Source organism: Mauremys mutica, chromosome 2 (genome assembly GCF_020497125.1).
Source record: "Mauremys mutica isolate MM-2020 ecotype Southern chromosome 2, ASM2049712v1, whole genome shotgun sequence".
Classification (NCBI taxonomy): domain Eukaryota; kingdom Metazoa; phylum Chordata; order Testudines; family Geoemydidae; genus Mauremys; species Mauremys mutica.
In genome coordinates this window covers 280,422,497-280,443,514 of record NC_059073.1, presented here as the reverse complement: position 1 = coordinate 280,443,514, position 21,018 = coordinate 280,422,497, and the positions used below count along the sequence as shown (strand labels likewise).

Here is a 21,018-nt window from a genome sequence, read left to right as displayed (position 1 = left end):
TAGGGGCCTAGCATTAGGCACCCAAGTTTGTAACTTCTGACCTGTATAATTAACACCAATGTGTTCAGAATTCAATGGCCGTATACTACTCTTACCTATGCCAGTGTAAATCTTCCCAAAGTAAATCTGCTGTAGTTTTACTTCAGATTTACATAATAACAGAGCGGAATTTTACTCTGTGGGTGTGAACCACATTTTTATTGTTTGGTCTCCACTGGAAGTAACGATGCTTTTTTCTGAAAAAGAGATGAAAAGGTGGATTAAATGTTCATATTAAATGTCCCTTATCCCAGAACTAGGTTTACTGATTTTCAGAGTTAGCTGTTAGGACGTAACATAGAGGCAGGCACTAGTCTGTGCCAAAACAATTAATTTTATTATCTTTCTTCCCCACATCTTGCCTGTTTGTTTGTCTCATCCACCAGACTCATCTTGTGTTATTTTAGAGTAAAAGTTCTTTGGGGCAGGGACAGTCATTTGCTAAATGTTTTAACAAAAACAAGAAAGATGAATTCAAACTGGAACAGATGTGGAGAAGGGCTACTAGGATGATTAGAAGAATGGAGACCCTACCTTACGAGACGAGATTTAAGGAGCTTGGCTTGTTTAGCCTAACAAAATGAAGGATGAGGATTGCTTTCTATAAATACATCAAAGGGATAAATACCAGGAGGGAGAGGAGTTATTTAAACAGGCCAATGTTGACACAAGAACAAATTGATATAAATTGGCCATCAGTAAGTTTAGACTTGAAATTAGACAAAGGTTTCTAACCATCAGAGGAGTGTCACTCTGCAACAGCCTTCCACAGGGAGCAGTGGTGGCAAAAAAATCAAACTGGTTTCAAGACTGAGCTTGATAAGTTTATGGAGGGGATGGTATGACGAAATTGCCTGCTATGTCATATGGCCCATCCGCAATAGCGATTAGCAAATATCTCCAACGTTCAGAGATGAGACACTAGATATGGAGGGCTCTGAGTTACTACAGAGAATTCTTTCCCACCTGTCTGGCTGGTGGGTCTTGCCCACATGCTCTTCGTCTAACTGATCGTTATATTTGGTTCAGGAAGGAATTTCCCTCCAGGTTCGATTGACAGAGACAGGGACAGGGAGGGCTGCCTTCCCCTGCAGTGTGGGGCCTGGGTCACTTGTTGGTTTGAACTAGTGTAAATGGTGGATTCTCTGTAACCTGAAGTCTTTAAATCAAGATTTGAGGACTTCAGTAACTCAGCCAGAGGTTATGGATCTATTACAGGAGTGGTTGGGTGCGGTTCTGTGACTGTTCTGCCCCCTGGGTCTCAAACTTGGGCCCACAAGTTTCATGGAGGCACTACACCCTAACCTGCCACTGGCAGCCTGCTAGTAGTAGCTAACCTGAGATCCACAAAGCCCAAATTGGTGGGGTCCCAGAGTGGCTGATCAGCCTGCTGGCCCTACTGAAGCCAGCAGCAGCAAAAGGAAGCTGTCTGAACAACTGGGCTCCACCAGGCTCTGCACTGTGTGCTTCCTGCTCCCCGCTATCAGCCTCTGCTACCGCTACCTGCTCCTGAGTTCCCAGGTTTATTTCCTGGCCTTCCAACACACCTTGACTCCTGGCATCTGACCAGTGGTTCCTGCCATCCAGTTTGTCTCCTGCCTCTGGCCCCCTAGCATCTTGACCCAGCCTGACTCTGGCTCCCAACTCATAGGTCTGGTCTCCACGTTATCTCCTGCTTTTGACCTCCCCGCCAGTATCCCAACCAAACTGACTCTTGATTCCTACATTGTAACTGCAAACTCGGGTTCCAACTACCACGACTGGCTGCCCATGACCCAGCTGTGACAGTGGCCTGCAAGGTGCAGGTCAGACTGGACGATCCCCTTCTGGCTAAAGTCTATGAGCCCTGAAATGCTTCAGGCCTCCAGGCACTACCACAATATAACTGATAACTACATAAAAAACAACAACAAGGGGGCGCTATTTGCCACTGTCTAGTCACCACTGTTTCATAATAAAAGTTCTATTTTAGGGGTGATTTTTCCTCCCTATGAAAAATCTTGATAACGACAGTTTTTCAACACAGTTGCCGAGGCTAGATCATACTCTACATATTAGAGTCCCTTTGGGCCACAAGAGTAGCACGAACTGACCTTGAAGCTGCCCTAAAGGGACAGTGCTGGGGAATCCTCAGCTGCTGTGAAGCCTGCATAACTGGCTCTTGGCCTTTTTCCATCCCAGTGTGGGGGCAGCAAATAATATCATTCTAAACAAAAGACTCTTGTTAAGTTACAGTTAAGGTTGCTAAGTGCAATTCACTCACCATTAAACAGATCTGTTAAAAGACCACAAACATTAAGAACTATGGAAATCACATGCTAAGGTTAAGTAAACTGTTCTGACACCAAACCTCACACTCAATTCTCTCTCTCTCTCTCTCTCTCTCTCACTTCAACAGAAACGTTCTCACTGACCAGCACTTCTGGCTATAGCACAGTCTCCTGCCATTCTTCCCCCAAATGGTGGGAGAACCTGGCCACACCCCGTTATTTACACTGGTTGGGTCCGACACAGACCCAGTTCCTGATTACTTGCGAGGGGGCCCTGCCTTTTGTGGGCCTTCTTAAGTCTCTCCAGATGGGGGATCAAAAGGAAAGTCACAAGCCCCAACACATTTGAGGCTACTCCCTTCCCAGGGCTCTTCAGGTGGGGGGCAGGAGTCCACTGACAATGATACAGAGCACGCATAGTGGATTTTGAGAAACCCCCTGGCTGGGCTGCTGAGTCAGGCTTAGTCTGTCCATCTTACCCTGGGACTTCGCTGCATTCTCCTTAGGGTTTGGGTGAAGGTCTCCTGGCTGGGAGTTCCCTTTGTGGCTTCAGGAGTCACTCTTGTAGTCTGCTGCTTAGGGCAACCCTGCTCCTCCATCCCTCCCCCCCCCCAAGGTTGGCTCCAGCATACTCTCTTTTAAAGGCTTCATCCCTCTCATACTTGATTGACAGGGTCACAGGGGTGGGGCTAGCCTTACTGCCGGGTCTCTCTGGCACTTCTTCGTCTGTGTGGGGTCTATACACCTCGTCACACTGGCCTCCGACGAAGTGGGTATTCACCCATGAAAGCTCTTGCTCCAATACGTCTGTTAGTCTATAAGGTGCCACAGGACTCTTTGCCGCTTTTACAGATCCAGACTAACACGGCTACCCCTCTGATACTTGACACTGGCCTTTGGAATTCATGAAAAGTTCAGGATCCACAAATAGTAGCAATTGTTAAAATATTCTTCAATAACAAATAGCATGACATCCCCCCAACCCTCCCACTGATTTCAAGACATTTGTTTGTGAACATAATAAATAAACCTGTCACAAACCTGTCTTTACATTGAGAGTCATATTAAATTCAGTGGATCAGAATGTCAAAACTTCCACCTAGGACCAGGATTTGGCAGTCTGGCCAACTCTAGAAATTACCACTGTTATATAATTTTTTATTCTTTGTTGGGGGAGGGGGATAAAGTGTTTTTAGCCACTTCTACTTTTGTTTAAACTTTAAAATGAGCGAAGAGGAAAAAATGTAAATAATGGTCCATTAGCAGCCAGTTTAAAAAAAAAAAGTCATTTCTATGAGCTCTAAACAGTCCCACCTGCCATACAAAGAACATATCTACACTATGCTCACAGGAGGGCATCTAATAATGTTTCACATTGTCAAGTACCACATACAGCTCTAGTTGGCATAACTTAACACAGTTACGTACAGCACATTGCTCTCCTGGGCAAGCAAGATAGGTCATGCTTCGAAAGCAGCACTAGATTTCTGTTTTGTGTGTACTGTAAACAGCATCAGGAAAAGCTGTAATGAGCAGACTGGAAAGGAATCTTTCATGATCCAGTTTCACTGCTTAGTCAAGGGTATGATTCAGGGGAAAGCAGGGACAGGGCTAAAAAACACAACACAAAAATACATGTTCTGTCTAGAAATCAAGATATTTATATGGCCCATCACATGCGAGATATGAGCACAGATTCAAATATATTGCATGGATCAAACATGAGAATTATTTAGGAGATGAGAGGGGAAAAGGCACTCACAACAAAACACTGGTGAGCTCTGACAGAAAATGGTATAACATGGTGCACAGAAAATTTTTTTTTTTTTAAATAATACCTCTGGGTTCTGAAAATAAATATAGGAGGCAGGAAGATCCTGCTTAGATTTCATGAGATACTGAACACCCAGATAGTGAAAAACACCAGCCTTGGGACGGGAAGAGGAATTATTGGCCTATTGTGCAAACAGAGCTCTCAGGAAGATATGCCTTTCTAGATTCACTTACTGATGGGAGTGACAAAAAAAAAAAAAAGCCTTTCCAATAAGTTTCACTAGGTGCATTGCCTCACCTATTTAATTAGATAATGTCAAATCCCCAAAGGGAAAAGCAAGCTAAAAGGTATGTAATCTGCAGAGAATTTCAATTGAAGATGATTACCCTTAATGTAAAGGGTAAAGCTAGGTTGGCTGACTCCACAGTTTGTCTTCACTCCAAAAAAGAAACTATTGAGATTAGGCTCAAAATTTACCTGTAAGCAAAGAACATTAATTAGAACTTTTTGTGCTTACATGTATAATCACAGCTTTACACTACATGATGCTATGTGTGACCTTCCATCTCACTGACTCCCCCCCTCCCACCCAAATCTGCCCCTTGCATCCTCAAACTTGAAAAAAATACCTACCGTCTCTTATTTCAGGGGGAGAAGGGGAACCCAACACATTTAACACACTGGCTTGCAAAATATGGTCTGTGCACAACCAGAGGTTTGAAGTGCCCTTCCATGTGGTCCACAAAATGCAATATTTTGAGAACAAATTATAATAGGATCTGGGCCAGATCATACTATAATTTAATACATCACACACTGTGATAAGGAAAATTAGTGGGAAGTTTTCCTCTGATCTTCAAAGCACCAAAGGTAACAGCTACTAGCTCTCAACATACATACTGGAGTATGGACACTATTAGAAAATGTTGGACCTATTAAGAAAATGTTAATGAAATAGGTTTCCTTCAAGATTCTGATGTTTGCGGATCATTCACAGATGCAGAGCCAAACAATTATATGTCCAATCCTGCTCTTGTTGACATCAATGGGAGTTTGCCCACCACTTCAGAAGCAGGACAACATAGACTTAGCGAGAAGAGATAGCTCAGTGGTTTGAGCATTCACCTGCTAAATCCAGGATTGTAAGCTCAATCCTTGAAAGGGCCATTTAGGGATCTGGGCAAAAATCTGTCTGGGGATTGGCCCTGCTTTGAGCAGGGGTTTGGATTAGATGACCTCCTGAGGTCCCTTCCAACCCTGATATTCTATGACCCTCCTTGTCTGCTTGTATTTTGGACTAAAAAGACACCTGGCCTCCTCTAGTTGATTACTGTAGGCACAATAAAATCCCAATCAATTTACTCATTGGTCTAGAAAATCCTAAACCAATTACCAGTTTTAATAAGTGATACCTTTGTTCTCTACTTCCCTTGGAAAAAACAAATGTGAGTTTATTTTAGCCAAATAAAGAGTATACAGAAGTACTTCGTTTCATTATGTAGACTCAGGAGTATAGGATTCAGTTAGATCAGACCCAATGACTCCAACATAGTTTTGATATTACACAATTTCCACAGTCCTGTCACCTTTGTAAAATTATAAATACAAAAAGCCTTCACGTTAGATCTCCAAATCCATTCTGATAATTATTTGACTAACAGTGCAAAAAAATGAATTCCTAACCTGGCAACTGGGCCTTATGCCAAGTGCAGTAGAGTATTTCGTACATACCTGCATCTCCTTACACCAGAAAACTCCCATTTGCATTTAAATCACTCACACACCTACACACACAAAATGTAATTATGAGCCAGTAGTAAATTCTAGTATAAATAGGTTACTAGAAATGTCAGGAATGTCTACCCCAACTCCCATTTAAGTCAATCGAAAGACTCTCTTTGATTATTGACTTTAATGTCAGTGTTGTTGTAGCCGTGTTGGTCCCAGCATACTAGAGAAAGACAAGGTGGGTGAGGGTAATATCTTTTATTAGACCAACTTCTGTTGGTGAAAGAGTTCTGTGTAAGCTTGAAAGCTTGTGTTTTTCACCAACAGAAGTTTGGTCCAATAAAAGATATTACCTCACCCACCTTCCCTCTTTAATGGAAGTTGGATTGGGCCCTTCATGGTTAACAGTTACAGTGTTCGGTTTAAACTACCACAGAGGGGGCAACAAAACAATAATGATACATCACAACACATTAGCTGTTTACAATACTCTTGAACACACTTTTACCCAACACTTCACCATCTTAGGGTTTTTTTACAGTGCTTATCAAAATAGTATCTAAGCACTCCCCAGATAAGTTAGATATTAGAGCCCCCTTGTGGACTTGCTGGAGTTTTCTACTCTTATCCCCAATCTGTATCAAGAACTCTCTGCTTAAAGAAGATGAATATATATTCTAACAGCAGCTTGCCATATGGCCTGGAGAGCCTGGAGTAAGCCAATCCTGATTATTGGATGAGCGCTACCTGAGAGGAATCAAGTTATTCCAGTATAAAAGGAGCAGGAAGTTGCAGTAAAGGAGGGAAGCCCAGACACTTGCAGGGAGAAAGAAGACTCCTGTAGCATCCTGAGTCAGCAGGAGAGAGTGGGGAAAGTTCTCCAGGCAGGGATGCTTGGGAGAGATCCTGAACAAACCAGGGAGAAACTGTAAAGGCCCAACTGGGAGACCCTGTGGAGAAGGATAAACTCCAGGCAGGAGGTGCTGGGACACTCAGGGAGAGGGCCCTGAAGAGGGGGGAAACAGAGGCCAGATACCACAGAGGGACCTTTGGGCACAAGGGGGTACTTGGGAGGAGGCCAACTCCACTACATATGTGTAGAAAATTATTATAATTGACATGATCTCCATGCTGATTATGGTGGAAATGACTGTCAGAAGAATCAGGTAATGTGTCCTGAAGGTATTCAGCTTAATTCACATTCTGGTCTTCTCTGGAAGCTTCCATCACAACTGAATCCCCTTGAACAACAATGTTAAAACCTCCTATACAAAAGTTTTCATACAACCCCCTTCAAAGCTTTGAAACTAGGTGGGAAGGCTGAGGTAGGTTAATGCTTAATTTCTTAAGCCTAGATAACACAACATGGAATGAATAATGACTAAGACTGCGTGTCTGTCACAGAGGTCATGGATTCTGACTTTCCATGACTTCTGCAGCAGCCACTGCAGCTGGCTCTGGGGCTGCCTGAGCAGATCAGGGAGGCCCAGAGCCAGCCGCAGCAGCTGGGGCAGTTTGTGTGTGGGAGGGAGTTGGGGGGGCAGGGTGGCCCTCACCTCAGGGGGGCTCCCCTGAAGGGGTTGGCATGTCCCTGCAGCTCCTAGGTAGAGGGGCCTGGGGGCTCCGCGCGCTGCCTGCGCTCGCAGGCGCTGCCCCCAAAGCTCCCATTGGCTCCAGTTCCCAGGCAATGGGAGCTGCGGAGCCCCCCCGGCCTTCCTTCCCCCTAGGAGCTGCAGGGACACATGGAGACAGGTAGGGAGCCTGCCTGCCCTGCCAACTCTCCCCTCCCTCTCCCAGCATCAGCGAGAGTCTGAGGCTGCACGCCACCACTCAGGCCCACTCCCCAAGCACCAGCAGGGGTCCCGGGCCAGCACACCTGGACTTCCCCCATAGAGCACCCGCAGCCCCCCTGCCCAAGTTTTAATTAGGGGTATAGTAGAAGTCATGGACAGGTCATGGGCCGTGAATTTTTGTTTATTGCCAGTGACCTGTCCATGACTTTTACTAAAAATACCTATGACTAAAACAGCCTCAATAATGACCTTCCCATCTGAAGATGTCTATAAATAATATTTGTTCTGAAAACTTCAGAGGGCATTTCTATTTGAGCACAAGCAGACATACTTAACTTATAATGAAGTTAGGCTTCTATGCCACAGTCAGGTGTAGGATTTTTCTTTCAGAAACACTTACGCACACATTTAGTTCCATGCATGTTAAAAGAGCAGATCAATGGGACCGAGATCCTCCAGGAGCACAGAGACCAGACATGGTGGGTAGTAAAATAACCTAGAGCGTTAGATAAACATGAGAGGATGGATGTGATTCACGCACTGAGCAGGCCCTCGGAAAATGTGAGTTCAATTCCAAGCTTTGCCACTGATTCTCTCTGTGAACTCAGGCAAGTCACTTAATCTCCCTGTGCCTCACTTCCCTGTTTGTAAAATACTTATTTCCTCCCACCCTTTGTCTGTCTTGTCTATTTAGACTTTAAACTGTTTCAGGATGGAAGTATCTCTTATGCTATGTCTATACTGCACCTCTTTCAATAAGGACTACATTAATGTGAACTAGGTACCTTTTAATTTGTGCCAGCCTTGTCCACACAGGTCAGTCAGAGCACACCACTTGGTCTACACTGAGTGCCTGTAAGGGCACAGTAGACAAGCCCTTAGCGTGTGTGTGCAGCACCTGGCATAATTTAACTAAACATCAAGAAGATGGCTTACCACACAGTAAAAGTGTGCAGATATGATGTTGATTGGTGCCCTAAGACCCGGATCCAGCAAAACACCTAAGCAAGTACTTGGCTTGAAGCATATAAGCAGTCTGAAATCAAGGGGACGACTCCTTTATTTAAAGTTAAGCAATTGCTTAGATGCTTTGCTGGACTGAGCCCTAAATATCTGAGAAGAAAAAAACAAACAAACCACAGATGTTTTTCACAAAGGGATTGGCAGAGTAATACTTATTACTTCTATCCTTTAGTTTTCTCTACTGTTGTTTGCAGCATGACCTGTCAGGAAAGGAAGCTGTTTGCGTCTTTAAATTGTGGTTTCTCCCAAGTAAAACGGTGTGTCCCCTGAAGACCACTGGTATCCACTGAACCAACAGGGCATTAGCAGTGAAAGCTCCACCAAGGTGAATCAACTCTGCGGGGAGTTCAGAATGTTTTGTTTCTATTTCAACCTTGCTGAGGCAAAAAAGTTCATTTGACGTTTTACTGACTCTCAATCCATTGCTAAAGACTTCCAAGAAAGGCTAGTTCTTCTCTACAGGCTCTTTACTGTTACTAAAAGAACAATTCACATATTTGCTTTTAGTAAGTATGTAGACAAGAAAAATTAAGAACAGTGACATCACATTCATAAGGGACAAGAGAAAATGAAGTGACTTAATTATTTAAAAAGCAACAAAGAGTCCTGTGGCACCTTAAAGACTAACAGATAAGGTGCCACAGGACTCTTTGTTGCTTTTTACAGATCCAGACTAACATGGCTACCCCTCTGATACTTAATTATTTAAGTGTTGTCCAGAATGAATGTCTTAAGCTGACACCAAAAGCATATCTGATGGTTTCCAGGAAGTGCCAAGATTTCAGTCCCATGTTGAGGAAAAGAAACAGAAGATCGGAAGGAATTAGGCACCGCAGTGCCTGTCCTTCTCAGCCAATACAACAGCTGGAAATTATTCTCACAAAGAGGCATTTCAAATTCAGAAACACCTCAGTTTTCTGAGCCATCCCCTCTAAGTCACTCGCTACAGCCCAGTGGTAACTTTAAGAGACTTTAAAATACATATTTAAAATTATACATAGACATAAAGAACATGGGTATGTTGTAAGTACTTCATCTACCCATAACTGCAGGGTAATATTGGAAATATGAGGCTAGGATGGAAACAGGAAATTAATCAGAAGCCCTCTCCAGATGACTGGCAGGAAAATATGCTACTAATTATGGCCCAGTCTATACTGAAAAATGACCCATTCCTGACAATAGATGCCAGTAACGGGTGCAGCTGAAACAGTGTTGGACATTACTTGCCTTTGTCTGTGTTTTCAGCTAACCTATACATAGCACATTTTCGGCTGTACCCATTGCTGTCACATCAGTAACATACGATTTTTTTAGTTTAGACAAGCCCAATAAGCAGCGCAAATCCACCTTGTGGGGAGAATACCAGCAGAAAATGGTAGTTAGATGTTTTCACACATCAGCATTATAAAAGAAAACAGACATAGATGGCCCGTCCCCTTTCCCTGGGTTTCGCAGAGGGTTCTTCACCAGTCCAGGGAGAGGGCTGGGAGTGATTGGACTGGAGAGATTGCTGGGAGGAACACCTATTGTCCTCCATACCAATCCTACAGAGATCAGGGAAGGAAGATAATAAAGCTCAAAGCTGCCTTATCTTTCCATGTTACCCTCTCTTTGATGAGGATTTATCTTAAAGGGTGAGTCTTGGGGGTAACTATGGCGGAGGTCCAAAGACATCACTCAGCTTCCACACCAAAGTTCCTGCCTCTCCTGTTGACCTGGAATCCATGTGGATCCTGGAGGACTTGGGGAATGCTTTCCAAGGAGAGGGGTAAATTCTGCGCCCTCCCATCTCCCCCCCCCCCCGAATAATCAGGAAGAAAACGTCCTCAAGGTTATTTCCCAAACTTTAGCTCCCACCCTGCTGGGTTTCCCATAGCAAGGAGCAATTGGTCCCAGTAGTATCAGAAGAAGCTGTTCCACATGCAGGATAATAGAGATATTGGGGGGGAAAGGCCACAGTTGTAGTATTTCACAACACAACTTATAACTGATATTTATGTACAGGAGCATTTCAAAGGCTGGGAGGGAAACACACTATGGATTGTACTTACTGACCTCAAAGAGCAATCTAAATTTAGAATCCCTGAGCAAAAGCAGTGAACTTTGGACAGCCAATTAACAGAATGTGTATCAATTTTACAGGAATATATATTAAGGAAGCCTATTCTTTAGAGTAATGTCTGTCAGGAGTTTGAGCCTAACACTGTAAAAATACGCCTGTGTTGCGCACAGCTGCAAGCTATTCATCCAGAATGCCCTTTGTCAGGCTGACCTGTCTAACTGATCCTGATAATTTGCATAAGCTCTTGCACTCATTACAGAGTAAGCAGTTTCACAGCAACTTGTTACCAAAATAAGAAGCAAAGCAATTCTAAAACAAATTGTGGGAGAAATCAAATTCAGCATAAAACCTGAGGAGAAGCTTTACTATTCAGATCTATCATAGTTAGGAGGCCTTCCTCAAAGGAAAGCTTAAATGCTGCATCATGAAAACCCCAAGCTTTTTCCATTTTATCATTAGGATATAGGAAAGTAGAGCTACTTGCACCATCTTCAGGTATAAGACAGTATAGCATGCAGTGTGCATATCCTTTTTGTACGCAGAAAACAATCTATCCATTATCTGCTCTCCCAGAGAAACAGCATTATAATAAATAAGGTATGTGGAAATCTGTGTGTAGTACCCCAATCATCCCTCCAATTGAACAATATAATTAGTCTCGCCTGTGATTACCAGTAGACTCATAGACTTGCAGGTCAGAAGGGACCATCATGATCATCTTGTCCAGGGGTGAGCAAACTTTTTGCCCCGAGGGGCACATTGGGGTTGCAAAGCTGTATGGAGGGCCGGGTGGGGAAGGCTGTGCCTCCCCAAACAGCCCCCTCCCACTTCCCGCCCCCTGGCTGCCCCCCTCAGAACCTCTGACCCATCCAACTGACCCTGCTCCTTGTCTCCTAACCACTCCCTCCCAGGACCTCCCACCCCTAACCACCCCCAATCCAAGCCCCCCGCTCCCAGTCACCCGACCTCTATCCACACCCCCACCCTCTGACAGGCCCCGGGACCCCACACCTATCCAACCCCCCCTTGTTCCCCATCCCCTGACCACCACCACCCTCCCGCAGAACCTCTGCTCCAACCACTCCTTGTTCCCTGTCCCGACTGCCCCACCGCCCCTTATCCAACCCCCCCAGCCCCGGCCCCCTTACCATGCGGCTCAGAGCAGCATATCTGGGAGCCGCGCCGCCAGGCCGGAGCTAGACACGCTGCCGCTCTGCCCGGCAGGAGCTTGCAGCCCCTCCGCCCAGAGTGCTGCCCGCGTGGTGGCGTGGCTACGGGGGAGGGGCCAGGAGCTCAAGGGCCGAGCAGGACGGTCCCATGGGCCACGTAGTTTGCCCACCTCTGATCTATTCTGACCTCTTGCACATTGCAGGCCACAGAACCTCACCCACTCCTGAAATAGACCCCTAACTTCTGGCTGCCTTACTGAAGTCCTCAAATGATGGTTTAAAAACTTCAAGTTACAGAGAATTTACCATTTACACTAGTTTAAACCTGCAAGTGACCCGGGCCCCATGTGGCAGAGGAAGGCAAAAAACCCAGAGGGTCTCTGCCAATCTGACCTGGGAGAAAATTCCTTTCCGACCCCAAATATGGCCATCAGCTAGACCCGGAGTACGGGGGCAAGACCTTCCAGTAAGATACTTGGGAAAGAATTATCTCTAGTAATTCAGACCTCCCCATCTAGTGTCCCATCTCCAGCAGTTCAGGATTTTTGCTACTGGCAGTCGCCAATGGACCACTTGCCATCGTAGGCAGTCCCATCATAGAATCATAGAACTGGAAGGTACCTTGAGAGCTCATCTTGTCCAGTCCCCTGCACTCAAAGCAGGACTAAGTATTATCTAGACCATCCCTGAGAGGTGTTTGTCCAACCTGCTCTTACCATCATACCATACTCTCCATAAACTTACCAAGCTCAGTCTTGAAGCCAGTTAGGTATTTTGCCCCCACTGCTCCCCTTGGAATGCTATTCCAGAACTTCAATCCTCTGATTGTTAGAAACTTTCAACTAATTTCAAATCTAAACTTGATGATGGCCAGTTTATAGCCATTTGTACTTGTGTCCAGATAGGCGCTTAATTTAAATAACTACTTTCCCTCCCTGGTATTTATCCCTCTGATGTTTTTATAGAGAGCAATCATATCTCCACACAGCCTTATTTTCGTTAGGCTAAACAATCCAAGCTCTGAGTCTCCTCTCATAAGGTAGGTTTTCCATTCCTCAGATCATCCTAGTAGCTCTTCCCTGCATCTCTTCCAGTTTGAATGCAGGCTTCAGACAGCTTGTGCAACTTTGACTTAAAGTAATTCCAAGCTTCATCCACATTCAGATCCTTTAGTTCTTCAGTCCAGTCCACTTCCTTAACTAATTTCCTTAGTTTTTTAAAGTTTGCTCTTTTGATATCAAGGACCCTTCTTGCGGATCTATTTTTGTTTATCCTTCCATTTAGTTTAAACTGAATTAACTCATGATCACTCAAACCAAGGCTGTCCTCTACAACAAGTTCTTCTAGGAGGTCCTTACTACTCACCAATACCAAATCTAAAATGGCATCACATTTTGTTGGTTCTCCAGGTCAGCTCTGGTGACAGGCCTGTCTGTTCTTCTTAGCAAGGAGTCACCAATCACTTAGACCTGCCTTTTCCTGGTAACAGTGTATTTCTCTGGACTTCCTGGCTGCAAGTCATAGAATCATAGGGTTGGAAGGGACATCAGGAGGTCATCTAGTCCAACCCCCTGCTCAAAGCAGGACCAATCCCCAGACACATTTTTACCCCAGTTCCCTAAATGGCCTCCTCAAGGATTGAACTCACAACCCTGGGTTTAGCAGGCCAATGCTCAAACCACTGAGCTATCCCTCCGCCCGAAAAAAGTCCTCATGTCTTTTATTCTCCCTTGCAAGCTTCTGCGAGTCATCCTGTATCCTCCTGGCGCTCTGAATTCTAGGTATCTCCATTGGCTCTTCCCCTCTTCTTACATGACTAGCCGCTTTTCTCTTCTTCCTTGCCCTCCTACCGTCTGTTACTGCCTGCTAAGCCCCTTATTCATTATCCAACTCTGCAAACCTGTTCCTGTGCTCTATTTCTCCTTCACTAGCCAGTCTTTTCCTCTGCCTGGTTCTCACAGTCACATACTTCCACTGGTCCCTTTCCTCACCCAGCAGTCTCCCCATAGAGTTCTTCAGTCCAGCTTGCAGCTGCAAGTCTTGACTTTTCCCTTCAGCCTTCTCAAAGCAAGTTCAATATAACGCAGTTTCACCTATAACGCGGTAAGATTTTTTGGCTCCTGAGGACAGCATAATATCGAGGTAGAGGTGTACTTCAAAAACACAAAATTAATATTCCCTATTAACATATTAAATTCCATATAGTTATCAATGTTTACTTACAAATATTAACAATACTGAATTTCAGCATCTCAGCTGAAGAGTCTGCCCACCTATTCCCTACTCTGTAAACTAATTCTGTCTTAAATTCTTCTTATATATGTTCCCTCTAAAGCGAGATGCGGCTCATAAACGAATGACTCAAGCAGAAAGAACAGAGCTTCAGATCCCAGACTGAGTTTTCAGGGCTGGCGATTAGAAAGAACAGTTTTAAAATCACTTTTCATAGCATAGCAACAATTAAGTTAAACCTACTTATTGTCTCTTTATTCAAGTCTGAAAAACAACCTCAAATAGACTGACTATAATAATCCTTAGCCAGTTACAATACTTCAGTTGTGTCATGTCAATCATCTTCTTTTAACACTAAATAATCCCAATTTATTCACTGTCTTCCTACCTAGCTGCCTCCACTCTACTGAAAAACTTGGTTGTTCTATGATGGACTGTTTCTTGCTTACCTCTATATTCACAAGTGACTAAAACTGTACTCCAGATCCATCTAGCCCAGGCTTTATAAAATGACTGCAGGACATCCTTGGATTTGGCTGATATTAGATGGGTAGGAGGTCATTTTTAGATCTGTATCATATGTAAGATAAGAGTTTGTGGTCACTACTGGAAATGTACATGAGATATAAATGTAGAGAGTAAATGGTGTTCTAGTACATAGATAGAAGATGGATACTGATACAGTCAGTAATTCGTGGAACTTTGATCCAAAACTTGAACTTCCTGGGTTTCAAACCTATGCTTTTTAAAACAATATTCTAATAATGTGGCTTTAAATTTTAATCTTAGCTCTTTAAAAACAATTGTCTGGAAACTTCATATTTTTAACAAAGTTATTTACAAACACACATATGAATATCTGATACAGATTGTGTTGGGGTTTGAGTTTTTTTTGGATTTTTACTTTCTCACACTTCTTGAAACTGAGCAGTTTACTTGACTGAAACGTACAAACTTCATCCAGAAGGAACTCCAGCTACAAAATGAGGGGTAGCATAGTGAACGCAGCTCTCTCACGTTCCTTTGTACAGGAAAAGGCACCGTGACAGACACTGAGCTCTAACAATCAGTTTACACAGTCGCTAGCAACCTAACAAAACTGCTGCAGTCACATGCAGGAAAATATTTTCCTTCTCATGGCACAAACTTTTTTTAGACCAGAATCAATAGGTTATTACTCAGAACACCACTAAGGTAAGCCAGCAAAGAATGAGACAGAGAGGAACCTTAAACATTTTAAACCATGTTAATCACCAAGATGACAAAGTGCTTTTAACTTTTACCTTTACATGGGAAAGAATCTTAGGCTTCATATCTTCAGTTCAATTTCTGTTTTAACATAGTCTTATTCCAACCACTATTACTTATCCCGTATTGCACAAGCTCAGAAACAAAGTGTGGTGGGGCGGGGAAGGAGGGGCGGAGGAGACAGACAAATCAAGCACTTCAAATACCGCATATGTACGCTTTAAACCGAGAACCTGTGAAGGTGTCACTGCCAAGAGAAACAGGATCACATGGATCAACATGTTTTGAAATCTGCATGGAAGGAGGAAAAGCAGAAGACTTGGCTACATAATTTTCCAGGATGGTGGGAAATGATTATTTCACAGATTCTCTTGTAAAGCAATAATCCAAAATTTAAAGTTTTATTTCGTTCTTCTTTCAGCTGCAGACTAGATTACATGAGGATTTGCTACATGACCAACAAGGGAAAGGTGCAGTGCATCATTAGCACCAATTTAGAGATACATCATGATCAAAACCCCAGTTCAATAAGCACATGCTTGAGTGTGCCTCACTAACGTAGGCCATTCCAGATTGCCCATCACCAGAGTAACGCAGTACTGATCTTATATGGCTGGTTTGAATACTTTTTTCTAAGAAAATCCCCTCATTCAGACAATGAAGTTGAAGTGATAAAGGCTTTGTTTTGGATAAGGTTTAATAAGTTACATTAGTGTTTCATAATCCATAAAACCATTCTTTATTTACTGAGCAAGTAGCATTCACAAGATTTAATTATAAAAAGCCCCAATATGTCACTGTTGTTTATCAGATGCCATAAAGTTCCTGGAGCCTTGGAAAGGCACTTTAAAAAGAAATGACATAAAAATAAATGTAGTAAGTCTTAAGCATGTAATTCCTATGTAGATATAAAATCTACCAAAAAGTGGGGGAGAATGGAGGGAGAGGCAGGTATCTATTTAAGTCTCCTTTAGAAGGGATCTTAGGGAAGGGAACATCACCTGGAATAAAAGTGACATTCTGTCTTATAGCTATGGAAGGGCAAAAGTTACTGGTGTATGCACTTGAATCAACATCACTCTCTCTCTGAGAGGCAGCTATTCCTGCGCTAAAACAGCATGACTGCTGCAATGATTTCTCTCCCAGGAAGGTGACTGATGTCGTCTGTTGGCTCAAAAATATGACATGAGAGTCTGTTCCTATTCCTGGCTCTGCTGTATAGTGACATGACCCTAACTCGGTGCTTTTGCTGAGTGCTGGAGGATCCTTTCGCTTAATATTCTGATGGATGGGTTAATCTGGCTAGGATCAGACTTCACCTTCTAGCCCTGCTTAGGAGCATAACTAGGCAGCACCTAAATAATCAAAGTGTCACTGGCGTACTTTGCTATGCAATACATATTATTATTATTATTATTATTCTGGCACGATGAAATTCTCCCATGTGCAGTGAGCTAGTATAAAGTGTATACAGCACTTAAGACACACTCAAAACCACAAAATAAGGCTAAAATGGGATTTAAATGGTGCATGAGCTTTGTGGAGGGGCTAAAAAAAACAGACTACTAGAAAACCTGTTTAAACTTTAGCTATGGAAGAACTAATGCCCCTGATTGATATGGCTAAACTGGATATATCATCTCTAATTGTGTGTAATACAAATTGGACTCCCCTCGAAACACCCCCTTCTCTAGGCTTCAATCCCTGGGAAGTGGTTCAGTGTGGTGAAGGGACTGGTAAAGATCATACTTCAAATGACTCTGCAGAACGTCTTGCCAAATGTAACTGCAAATCCTCTACAATTCTGTGTGCATATGCAGGTACCACATACATGTGAGACTATTCATATGTACAAAAGTCAGCACAAAATTGCTTATTCTGATCAAAATAAATATTTTCCTGGAATTTTGTTCAAGTAAACAAAAAATTAAAAGGTCCCTTATGATTCCTGTGGATCAAAGACAACTATCGGTACAATATACATTAGCCAAACACAGCTATAGGCATCAGTACTACTGTGCCTGTGCACCTATACAGGATTTTAGTTCTTCCATTCACACAAACCAAACCACAGACAATCCAAACAGTCAACCAATTCCAACAATTCCTAATAATAAGCAGCAGAGGAAACTTGAGCATGTTATTTTCTGTGATTCACCTGTAAGTATGTCTGTTTCCTAGCGCCTCTGAGCTGCTTGAGCTCTAACTCTCTGGTTATATTATTACATTTTAAAACATACAAGTAAATTGTTTCCTTGACAAATAAGTTATTCAAGTGGCTCATTCAGTAACAGGTGCACAAACTACTGAAGAGGCACAATCTGTGTGTAATAAAAAGTAGTTAGTTGTGCTCAATCATACCGGTTGAAGTACCTATTGGTTTCAGATGGATGAGCCTAAATACCCTCTCCATTGTCATCAGATCAGGAATGCATGTCATTTTCCTCTGCCTGGTAAGGATAATTTGTTCTATAATAGCATAAATAACATCGGGAAAGTCACTGCTGAAATTCTCTAGGTGGTTAATGAAGCAGAACTTCTCTCATTCTGAGTTAAGTTCACCCTGTGCAGAGGGCCGTCACTAACGACATGCATCACTTCAGTTCCACTTAAATCCCATGGATGAAATCCCAGGCGCACTGAAGCCAATGGCAAAATTCCCATCGACTTCAATAGGGACAGGATTTCATCCAAAGCCTTAAATCTGACGTATGTGCTGGCTCTCTGCACAGGGCTAGATTTGTCCCTTTGCTTGTAGGAGTCTCATGTTCATTTTGTACAGGACAGTTAGTGTGCAAGAAACTGATAAACACCTTAAGTGAAATTGATAATAAACAGCACGTGCCTCATCCACACTTACTTTACTATAGGCAGGTAAAGAATAGGTCAAGCCCAGAGGTACAGTGTATCTTCCTGAAATAACATGATCAATTTCTTACTTTTTCTTGATCTGGTGAAAAACTTGATGCCACCGGGCGAGGTAGACGGGTTAGAACTGGGAGAGGATTCTTTGGAAGAGGACCTGAAGATCCCACTGAAGCTCATTCGGCGTGGGGAGCGTGGGGGAGACTCCTGATTTGGGAAGGGGAACACTGTTTTTGGTGAACCTGGGCTATGTTTAGGTCTCACAGGGGCAGAAACGGGGCTGGAAGGTCGATTTTGGAGCCCTTTTGAGAAAAGGCCTTTCGAAGGGCTGCCCATATGGTAGCTCTCTTCCACCTGAGGAGGGAAAAGAAAAACAAAACATTAATTCAACCCAGTGTGTTCCCTTAAAAGTCTCAGAACCTGCCTCTGTGGGTATGTCCATACCGCAGCTGGGCGTTGGGATTCCCAATGTGGGCAGACAGACTCTCACGAGCTCAGCTCAAGCTAGAGTGCTAAGAAGAGCAGTGTGGATGTTGCGGCACGGGCAGTGGCTCAGGGCAGTGACCCGAGTCGAAGCGTGAGCTGCCTCCCGTGGTGCAATGACCACAAGTCTGTCTACCTGGCTGGGAATCAGCACCTCTGAACTGCACTGCAGCCATAGCTTGTGAAGTCATTAATCTCATTACAAGGAAATGAACAACCCTCCCAAACAAACATTCTCAGTGCAATTACATATGTGTCTAAGTGTCCAAAAACAACAATCGGGGTGAAATTCACCCCTGTGCAAAGGGCCAGCACAAAGCTCAGTGGGACTGATTTGGTGAATAGGACTGCTGTGGCCCTCAGCACAGGGATCTGTGTCACCCCAACTGCATAAGCTCAGAGGGAAAACTAAGACCCAAAAAATCCCATAAAACTGTTGGGGGAGGGGGAGATTTTCTTATGAATAAAATATTTTGATCTTGAAAAGAGAGTGCAACACGATCCTTGCTCTCCACATTTGCTAGCAGATACCACACATGGACAAAAGTGAGTTTAAGTGCTAGGTTCATCTGTCTGAAGTGAGTTGTATTGAGTTCCAAACCCCTTGCATGCCTGTTCCTTCACTCTCACTTGCACCTGTTAAATAAAGGGTAAAAGGTTTAAGCAAACAACATGCAAATCTGCCATCTTAAGCAAGATCCTCTTATAAGGTGCTTAGCTACATGTTCTCCTCTAGAACTTACGCCTGCTTAGTAGCCAGGAGTAACATAGCAGCCAAATAGCAACGCTCTCATTACCACAGGATTGGGCTACCCCACAACTCCTGTCCTGTTCATCAATTTATACTTTGTGCCAGTTCAATCTTCTCACCTGCACAATGTAGGATCATACCGTAAACGTATGACCTGATCAGAGAACTATTGTGTTGCAGCTGTACAAGTACACACAATAACTCCTCGCTTAACCTTGTAGTTATGTTCCTGAAAAAATGATACTTCAAGTGAAACGATGTTAAGCGAATCCAATTTCCTCATAAGAATTAATGTAAATGAGGGTGAGGGGTGGTTTACGTTCCAAAGAAATTTTTTATTTATGTGTACACACACACACAGTATAAGTTTTAAACAAACAATGTAATGCTGTACACAGGAATGATGACTGTGAAGCTTGATTGAGATGGTGGAATCAGAGGGTGGAAGACAGTGGGGTATTTCCCAGGGACTGCCTTACTGCTAAATGATGAACTAGCACTCCGCTGAGCCCTCAAGGGTTAACACATTGTTGTTAATGTAGCCTCACACTCTACAAGGCAGCATGAATGGAGGGAGGGGAGACAGCATGAGAGACACTCACCATGTGTGTGTGTGTGAGAGAGAGAGAAGCATTGCCCCTTTAAGTATGCTGCCACCACTCTAAGTACACTGCCCTTTTAAAGTAGATCAGCAAGTTGGGACAGCAGCTGCTGCCAGCAAACTCCCTCTGTCCTGAGCCCTGTGGTGTGTGCCCTCCCCCCGCTCTGTGGAGATGAGGTACGGGGGGTAGGAGAGGGGTGAGGGGGACACCCTAACATTAGCCCCCCTCCTCCCCATCTTGCACAGCATACAGGAGGCTCCCAGGAGCAGCTCCAAGGCAGAGGGCAGGAGCAGCACATGGCAGTGGGGGGAGGGACAGCTGAACTGCCGGCAATTGATAGCCTGCTGGGCAGGTGCCGCACAAGGAACTCAGGGGAGCGGAGAGCTGATTGGGGGGCTGCCGGCCCACCCTGATTCCAAGCCCCCACAGGTAGCTCCAACAGGCTGCTCTTTCTGCAAGCAGTGGACAAAGCAGGCGGTTGCCAAACAACATTATAAGGGAGCATCACACAACTTTAAACAAGCACGTTCTCTAATTGATCAGCAACATAACAACGAAACAACGTTAACCAGGACGAGTTTAAGTGAGAAGTTACTGTATAAAACTACAGTCCAGGCCCTGAGGAGTTTATAATCAAAGATGACAAGCAACCTATGGTAGGGAGAGAAATACAATCAGATTTACATAATTTTTATACATACATATTCATTTTTACATGAATATAAATATTCAGCTATCTCTGAGGGATAGCTCTGTGGTTTGAGCATTAGCCTGCTAAACCCAGGGTTGTGAGTTCAATCCTTGAGGAGGCCACGTAGGAATCTGGGGCAAAAAAAAAAAAATTGGTCCTGCTAGTGAAGGCAGGGGGCTGGACTCGATGACCTTTCGAGGTCCCTTCCAGTTCTAGGAGATTGGTATATCTCCAATTATTACCTGACTCCCCCATAACCTTCATGGAAGAAGTGGATCTTGATGG

At 43.8% G+C, this 21,018-nt stretch overlaps 1 protein-coding gene across 4 annotated transcripts in view; it reads right to left on the bottom strand.

Moving 5' to 3' along the window:
* The window catches only part of PRKAG2 (protein kinase AMP-activated non-catalytic subunit gamma 2), a 378,851-nt gene that overhangs the window by 236,900 nt on the left and 120,933 nt on the right, over positions 1 to 21,018 (bottom strand). For all 4 annotated transcript variants that reach the window (XM_045003265.1, XM_045003264.1, XR_006576561.1 and 1 more), the window contains exon 3: positions 18,281 to 18,560. In XM_045003265.1, the coding sequence (XP_044859200.1) occupies positions 18,281 to 18,560 (280 nt within the window). The remainder of the gene's footprint in view (positions 1 to 18,280; positions 18,561 to 21,018) is intronic.